The sequence below is a fragment of the Condylura cristata genome, unplaced genomic scaffold (genome assembly GCF_000260355.1).
Source record: "Condylura cristata isolate star-nosed mole 26May11 unplaced genomic scaffold, ConCri1.0 scaffold00012, whole genome shotgun sequence".
Lineage (NCBI taxonomy): Eukaryota > Metazoa > Chordata > Mammalia > Eulipotyphla > Talpidae > Condylura > Condylura cristata.
Window position 1 is genome coordinate 36,468,441 of NW_004567113.1, and position 9,704 is coordinate 36,478,144.

The 9,704-nt window shown below is 39.9% G+C and overlaps 1 protein-coding gene across 4 annotated transcripts in view; it reads right to left on the minus strand.

The window, feature by feature from the left end:
- Positions 1 to 9,704, minus strand: part of LIMCH1 (LIM and calponin homology domains 1) — a 79,351-nt gene that overhangs the window by 29,980 nt on the left and 39,667 nt on the right. For all 4 annotated transcript variants that reach the window (XM_012724154.1, XM_012724152.1, XM_012724153.1 and 1 more), the window contains exons 9-10: positions 3,494 to 3,554; positions 1,986 to 2,149 (exon numbers count right to left, since the gene is read on the minus strand). In XM_012724154.1, coding sequence (XP_012579608.1) covers positions 1,986 to 2,149; positions 3,494 to 3,554 — 225 coding nt within the window. The remainder of the gene's footprint in view (positions 1 to 1,985; positions 2,150 to 3,493; positions 3,555 to 9,704) is intronic.

Here is a 9,704-nt window from a genome sequence, read left to right on the forward strand (position 1 = left end):
CCTATGGTTTGGTTATCAGGATGCTTTACTGTGTAGAATTTCTCTTCATAGAATTTTATTTTTCTTAACACAAATAATATATGCAGCCCTAATGCAGTCCTGAAGGAAATGGGATCAATTCCTCATTCTGCATTGCAGAGTGCCACCAGTTGTGCAAATGAGCTTCACTGTTCAACACTTGGCAAAAGCTAAACTCTAGACTTAGCAAAGTTCGGCAACGCTTAGATGTTAACTTCATGCCATATCCTCCACAGTGGCAGAAAAATATGGCTCAGATAATTCCCAGTAGAAAATTAGATGTTGATTGTTAGCAGGTATGCGCAAAATGATCAGGTGGAAAAAGGCCAGCCTGTGTCACAGGTGCTTTGTTTTATAAAGGTAACACTTTCAAGTGAAGTGAGAAAAAGGAAAAGCTACTGCAGTCATGGTGACCCTTCTCCCTATTTCTAAGAGCTAGCTGCCCAGTAGGGAAAGGAGGAAGGGGAGTAATTTACATGGTGTAAGTGAGAAAAGTATTGTGTTCCAAGACCATTATTTTAGTCAGTTAGCCTAGTAGCAGAAATTCTTAGCATGGATTCCATACAACAGATGTTTTCGAATTGAGATGACGCTGGTTTACAACATGGCACACGAGTCAGTGTATAGATTCATACTTTTTCAGATATGTTACTATACCATGCCTACCCCAAGACACACCCACAGTCCTCCACAAAACAGAATTTGTATATGTACACCTGCCCCCCACAAGTGCACACACACTTTTTCAATAGTGGCATAGTTGTGACACTGACCCTCTGAATATGGGTCACACCCCTCAGAGAAGGGGTGTGGGTCAATATTTTTAAATTATGACATTCACTTTATTTGATTAGAAATATTCTTTTCTAGCTATACTATAGACCTTTCCTTTCAGTTTAGAGTTAAATGGGGGAAAAGTTAATTTGGAGGAACATGAATAAATACAGGTTGCAACTATAAAGTGGTTAAAGCAAAACACACAGCAGCACCTCCTCAATCGCTCCCCTATGGTTTAATCCCTCTTTTCTCATCTGTAGACCATTCGTTATATCTGTTTTTTTTAATTGAGGAAACACTGGTTTATAACCTTATATATCATTTAGAAGTATACGTTTATAGCTCTTGAGATGTCTATTATCATACCATATCCACCATCTCCAGAACATTCTTTAATTCTATGTATAGAAATGGGGAGTAGCCAGAGTTTGAAATCCCCAAAAGACATCAAGGCAGCAGGTGCTTTTGAGGCTCTGAAGGTGAGGGATTGTGTCTTGTTCATTAGTGACTAGCCTGAATCCAGAACAGTGCCTGACACATAGTAGCTACACAATCCTGTCAGCTGAGTAAATGATGAATACACTGGAACTAGAAATGATATATCTTTCAGTTCAAAGTTAAAACCAAATGTAGGGTTACTTTTTAAAGTTGAGATCTCGTCGCATATTTCATATGCTATATGCATATATACATATACATATACACATAGTATGAGTGGTTCTCTATTTTGGTGACCCATAGCATTGCCTGGGGGGCTTTTAAAATAAAGATGCCTGTGTTCTGCCCCCAGAGATTCTAGTTTGCTTGACCTAACTGTGCTTCATATGTTTTTAAATTCTAAAGGGTCACAAGCTGGCCATTGTGTGAATCAGACAAGCAGGTTCTCACCAGACATGGAAATCTGCCAGCACCTTGTTTTCAGACTAAGCAGAATACAAAATTGTGGGAAAGAAATTTCTGTAGTTTATAAGCTACTAAGTCTACTGTGTACTTTTTATGTATTCAATTTTTTTTTTACAAACTTCATGTAATAGATTTGTATTTAGAAAAAATGCAGGCTAAAGATTGAAAAAAGATGAATCAAGACAATAAATCAGAAGCGAAAATACAAGGATCAACGAGTAGCGTACGGCAGCGAGCACACTATGAAGCCACAGCTTCTGGGCTAACTAGTCCACTGTGCACTTCACCTTTTGTGACATCACCAACTCCACCTTTCCACTCAATTCATTTTCTGTTTTCTTCTGGCCTTTTTCTTCTGGCACATCATTCTTCAGCTGGGGGCTGGAAGAAAACTCCACAAAGGCCACAGTTGGACTGGATCGAGTCACAACTGTTGTGAAATGTTGTGGATCTGAAATGGAATTATATCCAGAAATGTAAAGAAGACAAAGAAAGCCGGAGGAAGGATCATTTATCCAGCAATGCTATTTGAATGCCAAGTTGATTCAAATGGGCAGTGAGAAGCTGGATCACAATGCGATGAAATAAAGGAGTAAGAGAACAGCATAAAAGACACTACTATGCCATGCTCTTCATGATAATAACAAAAAAATCAGGCAACATAAAACACATCAAAGAACTCACTATGAAAATCCAAGGAGACAGTTTGCATTTGAATGACATTATATGAACTGAAAAGCTGATGTGAATTATTTAATGACAATGGGATTATACAAACACACACATAACTCTGTATGTATGTATACATGTGTCTATTTATACATATTTACATAGAATGCAAGTATTTTCTTATTTCTAGTTAAATACACTCCAGAGTAATGAAAAAAATCACCAGAGGGGTATATAAAAGCTTGGGGTGCAATTTGCTTTTAAAAAGTATACATTAAAATTTTTAGTAATGCCATTTATTTTAAAATGCCATTTATAAACAATTTGGTATAGAAGAGGGTTACAGGTTTTTGCTTCTCAAAAGAAGAAATGTGTTTTAAATATTAAGAAACATTAATCTAGGAAACAGACCTTATCTGTGGTACAGTTTATTCATTCAAACTATTCATGAGTTTTAACATCTCAGTGTCTATTTTTTTTAAAGATTTATTTATTTATGTTACAGAACTGGAATACAGGCCAGAGGTTTGGGGGTATGGGGGGGTGAGAAGATTCACCAGAGACAGAGTGGGGAGCAGAACAGGCAGATGTACTGAAATACACTGCTGAGGGGAGCAGCGGGCAGGTCAGGAGAGGTCTTCCGCGCCATATGGGTCAGCTCCCTGGCTGGTGATGGAACTCTTGCTGCAGTGGCTTTGGAGAGCTTCATAATGTGGTGTTTTAACCTGTTGAGCCTCCAGGGAGAGCCCTCGGTGTCTATTTTTATGACAATTACTTTATCTGTCTTGTTTATTGCTGTTACTTTGTATTAAAGGAGTTTTAATACAGTTGGTAGCATTATTCGGGAGAAATATAATTTTTTTCATGATGATGGGAAACATTCAACAAAACAAGGTAGCAAACAAGCAGAGGCTCCTGCAATTATAAGGAACTAAGGCATGGGGCCGGAATTTCCCCTACAAAGCCTCTAGGTGGCAGCACAACCACACCGCTTACAGACTACCATTCTGTGGCTCAGTGATTCTTGATTTTAATTTTCATTATATCTTAAGAATTTTAAAGATTTACCTTAAGACTACTCTGTTGTGAAACAAACCTGATGTGAGAAATTCTACATTCTCTTTACCTGATTTTTCGACACCATTCCCATCTTCTTGACTGTTTGGTTCAGCTTCCTCAGTGCTTACCTGAAAAAGATATTTACTCTCTTGAATAAATGATTTGCTTGAAGGTTCTAAAAGAGGATATGAGTTTTTTTTCTTTTTTTTTTTGAATAGTAATTTGTAGACCAACAAGGTGAGTTGTCTATATGAATTTCTTCTTCTTTTTTAAAAGATTTATTTATGCATACAGAACTGGGGTACAGGCTGGAGGTACAGGGGTGGTAAGAGGACTCACCAGAGACAGGGCAGACAGGGCGGGGAACAGAAGAGGCAGATTAATGAAATACACTGCTGGGGGGAGCAAGTCTGCTGTGCCATGTGGGTCACCTCCCTGGCTGAGGATTGAACCTGTGTGGCAGTGGCTGCATTTAGCTTCTTAGTGCTGCGCTTAATTAAACCCAGTGTGCCAGCAGCGAGGCCCTATATGAATTTATTCTGTTTTATCGATTTTTATTGTTTAGGATGAATATTCCATATCCATCAACATATGAATTTATTCTTTTCTCTAGTAGGCAGATTTCTGGCGATTTGCTGGAAGGAGCCATACAGTGAAGAACATGTGTGGAAACAGCATCACCTAGTGAGGACACCCATGAACCTACTACCCCCTCTCAGCTGCACATGCCCACCTTTCTCTTCCTCTGACCACTGAATTTTCAAAGTCACAGTTACCACCTACTTTCTCCAAAATATATTTCTCCCCACTGATGGTCTCTTCCTTCTTGGGATATCAATGATTCTCTAAGACTTGAGTCATGATTCATTCATATGTTTCCTCTCTCTCCCTCTCCTCTCACTAGTTCTTGCTTTTCATCAAAACATGGGTTATTCTTACACACTTCAACTGGGTGCTATTTTTCTCCACCTGTGCCGGATCACCCTGGAATCTATTGGTTACATATATTTCCACAGGTTCACTATTACCTTCTCTCTCCATATATGACTTACACTTTCATCTCCACCTTGAGAATCCAGCAAAGCTTCCATTTGGCTGATCACTGTCATGGTAACTGGTGCACAGCCAACATGCTAAATGTTACCTTCAACAAGTTCCTCCTCCAAGCTTGACAATTTGTGCGTATGGCCTTTGTTTTCTCTGTCACACAAATTAAAATTAGACTCACATTCCATGAATGTCCATCATTTGCCATGACCTGCCGAGTCTCTAGAGTAGTTTTCACATCCACCTCTTTCTTTTCTTTTTTTTTTAGAGATTTATTTTGTTTATTTACGAATATAAGAGCTGGGGTGCAGGCCAGAGGTGAGTGGGGGTGAGAGGAATCACCAGAGACAGTGGGGACAGAACAGGCAGATCTACTGAAATACACTGCTGAGGGAGGCAGTGGGCGAGAAAGGAGAAGTCTGCTGAGCCATATGGGTCAGCTCCCTGGCAGGGAATGGAACGCATGTCACAGGGCTGGTGATAGCTTCATAGTGCTGAGACTTTAGCCCCTGTGCCACCAGGGAGGACCCCTCCCCCATTCCTCTAGCTAGGGTCTAAGTTTAGTCTTTATTCCTTCGTTCTTCCACTAAGGATATAAGATGTCTCTCTCATTTGGAACTCACTGTTTAATCCACTTGGCACAGCACCATGACATTCAGCTCTCTCTGTGGTACCCCAGTTTATCACCTTCATGCATGTGTTTTCCCCTCAGTACTGCCTCTATAGCATCAGTGTTATATTTGATGGAATTTATAACAGTAAAAGAATTTGGAAAAATCTAAATGTACAGTAACTTAAGGAATGGCTGAATAAATTACTGTATGTCTGTAAAAGAAGTATTATGTGGTTATAAAGAGGCTATTGAACAACAGTGAACAACAGATAAAATATTTATTATCTAATGAAAGTTAAAAGTATAAATTGTATTCATAGTATGATTATACATAACTATATGAACACACATGTGTATCTGTTAATACATTTGGTATAAGATGTATGTAAAACAGATAGAAAGGAGATGTACACCAAAATGCTAATAATCATAGTGATAAACTTTAAATGATGAATTTTGTATGATTTTTTCTTTTTCTTACAGACATCTTCTGTATTCCAAATGTTTACAGTGATTATGTATTGCTTCTGTAATCAGGAAAAAAATCATAAAATCATCTGGGAAATATCAATGACAGCATTTTTTTTTGTTTTAATGACCTATAAAATACCATCAGAAATACTGATTTTTAGGTTTTCCTCCAAATGGATTAGAAAATTGAGGTTGGGAAGCAAATTTGCAGTTAGGTATTTTATGAATGATATTCTTGAGGTCACTGATGTTTCCACTTACTTAGAAATAAAATATATAACTACAAAAATCAGGCCAAAGCCTTCCCAGCCCCAAATGAACAAAGAAATGTGCATATTTTACTAAATCTCAGATGCTACCAATTTTAAATTGCATTGTTTCAGGTACTACTAGGAAAGAAAACACACTATCTGTTAAATATGACACATTGTTGGCTAGGAGGCCCATCCTGATTTGGAAATGCTCAAACGTGGATTGGATGCCACTTGGGGTGAATAACATAATTCATGACGTCCTTTAGACATAACTTACAAGGCAGAGGAGACAGAGCTTTCAATCACTATTTCCCGAAGGATCGTTTTAGTTGCATGCCACATTCCAGTAATATTTTACTTACACGTGACTAAAGAAGAACATCACGTTTGAGAATTCTCACATCTCTGGCTGCTTTTCTGTGTAGCTCAACACTCAACAACCGAGCTCCCACATGACCCATTTTATGTCTCCTTCGCGTGATGCTGCAAAGGTTCCAGACTGTGGTTACTGTAGCCACAATCAATATTTACTACCTGTCAGCACCTTTGGCAAATTTGACATGGATTATCTCATTTAATCCTCAGCTTAGTTTATAAAGTATTTACCAATATGGCTCCTTTACACAGGTAAGGAGCTTTCAATCACTATTGTCTTACCCAGAGTGACACTGCTTGGCTGCGGGAGTGGTCGTACCCTCAATGCTCCAGTAGCTGAGCCTGCAGTCACCCCCACTTTCTAGGTATTTTTTTAAGATTATTTATTATTTATGTATCCAAGAACTGAAGTACAGGTCAGAGGTACAAGGATGAGAGGATTCACTAAAGACAGAGTGGGAAACAAAACAGGCAGAAATACCAAAATCACTGCTGATGGGAGCAGCAGGTGAGACAGGAGAGGTCTGCTGTGCCATGTGGGTCCCTCGCTGGAAACAAACTCAGGGTGCAGTGGCTGCTGACAGCTTCATAGTTCTGCACTTAACCCCTGTGCCACCAGGAAGCCCCTCCCTAGGTATTTACAGGTACTGATTGCTAAGAAGCAATTTAGAATCTGAGAGTTCCATGTTATTGTTGGAAGGATTAAGATAGGCTTTCTATTCCCTTTCCTTCTCAGGCCTTCTACTCTGTCCTTCCCCTTCTTTTTCACATCCATTTATTCTGCAAAAGACTCTCTGGAATCTCTCATAACACGAGAAAAGTTAAGTTTCCATTTCCAGGTGGCTTGAGAGCAGCCAGCCTCGAGCCATTAACCCATCTGGAGATTTCCTCCCCCCAGGTTCGAGAGGCAGGGGCCCAGCACAAACTCTGGTGTGGAGCAGATGTACAAACCACATTAGGTAAGCAAATGTTACATGCATTATTTATGGAATTTGTACTCGCAAGCTTCATTTCAGTGTGTACTAGTCATCTAATTCAGGCTGTTGCTAGCACAATATTCAGGATAAATTATAAGAAAAAGAAAGTTTGAATAACATGAGCCCATTTAGAAATATTTTATATGCACTGAGAAAACACGAGAAGGATACACATCAAAAATCAGTATTAATTTCTATGTGTGTCGATTCATTGGTTGCTTATATTTTGTTAATAGTTTCTGTATCCTGCAATACATAGAAAAGATATATAATCTGGGGAAATTGTGTAAATTCTCTTTCCAAAGCCAGTTTAATTAACTTGTGTTTGGATACTCCATTCTGAAAGTTGGCTACTTTTGTACTTACATCATTACTTCAACGGAAATGAGTTCAAACTGGGAAGTTTTAAAGGCCCTGACAGATTCAGGTTTTGCTACAAAATGTGCTTCCTGAACCATGCTTTCTTTGGATGGCTAAACAGAGCAGAGGCATTCCGCAGCTGGAGACACGGTCTCAAGAAAGAAAACAAGTAAATAAAAACAGATCCTGGATGTGAGTGAATGAGAACACAGATAGATTATGGGGGCCTAAGCCAGCAGTCAGTTTTCCCTTGGCTCAGAATAGCATCTAACTGGCCCTGGTGCCAGACTGAGCCTGAGGCCACTGCAGGGAGGTAGTATTTTCCTGGCTTGAAAGGAATATGGTCTAACCACAAAATCTACCTGGCATTTGGCTGCTCCCCCCTCTATTTTTTTTTTTTAAGATTTATTTATTTATGCTTACGGAACTAAGTTACAGGCCAGAGGTGTGGTGAGTGAGAGGATTTACCAGAGACAGAGTAGGGAGCAGAACAGGCAGATGGACTGAAATACACTGCTAAGGGGAGCAGCAAGCGGGTCAGGAGAGGTCTGCTGTGCCATGTGGGTCACCTCCCTGGAGGGGGATCGAACTCAGGCTGCAGTGGCTTCGGAGAGCTTCATAATGTGCTGCTTTAACCCGCTGCACCACCACAGAGAGCCCTGACTGCTCCTTTTAGCCAGAATCTTGTTGAGGCCTGGCCCAGAGTGTGACACTGGAGAAAGAATTGGAAATAAGAAGCTGGAGGGTAAGAGCTATTGTGAGGCCTAGGGCCAGAGTGGCCTGTCCTAGGGGTTGGACTGGACACTGAACACTGAGTGGCACTGGAAGGAATGATGTCCAGGGTCCTTTCCTGAGCTACTACTCTGACTGGTTTCTTGGCTCCAATTTTGAATAACTTACCTGGACCTATGCCTGGAAAATCAGTCTACTGATGACTTGGCACCATAAGGAAGTGCCACACACACCAGGTATGTATTTCCTCTTTCACTTTCATGCCTCCAAATATCTGTTTTCATTGGATGAAAGACGATCTATACAGAAAAGCAAGCTTTCTATTCTTTAAACTTTTTTGGGGGGGGCCTCAAAATTTTCAAAGCACCAAAATGAGGTGCTGATTCATATGGGCTGAGTTTGATCTTTTCCTCTTCCTAAATGTATACATTCATGAAGTTTTCACCTAAATATCTTTAATGGCTTTTAGAGAGCGTTAAATTTAACACTCTTACAACTACATCTAATGGAGAAAAACAGCCTCTAAAGAAATGTCTGTTGACATTTGACATCTGAAAGGAATTTGCAGTTGGTTTCAGTTGTAAGGAAAACAGCACCTACTCAAATGCCTTCACCCTGCGCTCACTGCAAATTGAAATGTTTCAAGAAAGATCCAATTGTGTTTTCCGGGATCAGAAACCATGAGTCAAGCACTGAGTTTTCAAGAGGAAGGGCTAGAGTTTTATCAAGGTGGGGGAAAAAATCTACTTTGTCACTGAGTTTAAGAAAAGCAGATGACGTGGGTGACCAGGAGGTGTCTTTGGCCCCTAGGCACTGAGGAGAACAGCCTTAAAGGAGGCAAGGAGTTGGGAGAGAAAGTGGGTTATGTCATAGGGCTGAGGTGGCAAGAGGCAACTGATTAACAGTCAAGGAGCAGAATGACAAGAGGTCAGAAGTCAGTGGGTGGCAGTCTAGGTGGCAGAAGGAGAACAAAACTGGGAAAGTAAACAGCAGGAGCAAAAAGAGCTTCAGGAAGGATCACGTGAGCCCTGAAAGAACAGCTGCCTCTGCCTAATGGCAAAAGTTGCTCATAGCCGGAAGTTACTTAGAAAACTGCAATGACAATGAGAAGCTGAGCTGGACAAGGACAAGGAATTGAGCTTATTTATACAAAATTCGCATCAATGCAAGTTGATAATTTTGGCAACCTTATTTCACCCAGACAACGTTACACCTATCATCTTTTTGGGCTTTTGAGAAAGACACAGTAATGTTCTCCCCTTTTTTAGATAATCTTAAAAAGAGGGGCACCTCTGCCTATGAGTCACCTAGATATTATGCTAAGTATAGCCCATAAATTCTCACAAAAACCACTGGATGGTCTACTGTTGTTACTACTATTGTTATCTATCTATCTATCTATCTATCTATCTATCTATCTATCTATCTATCTATCTATCTATCTATCTA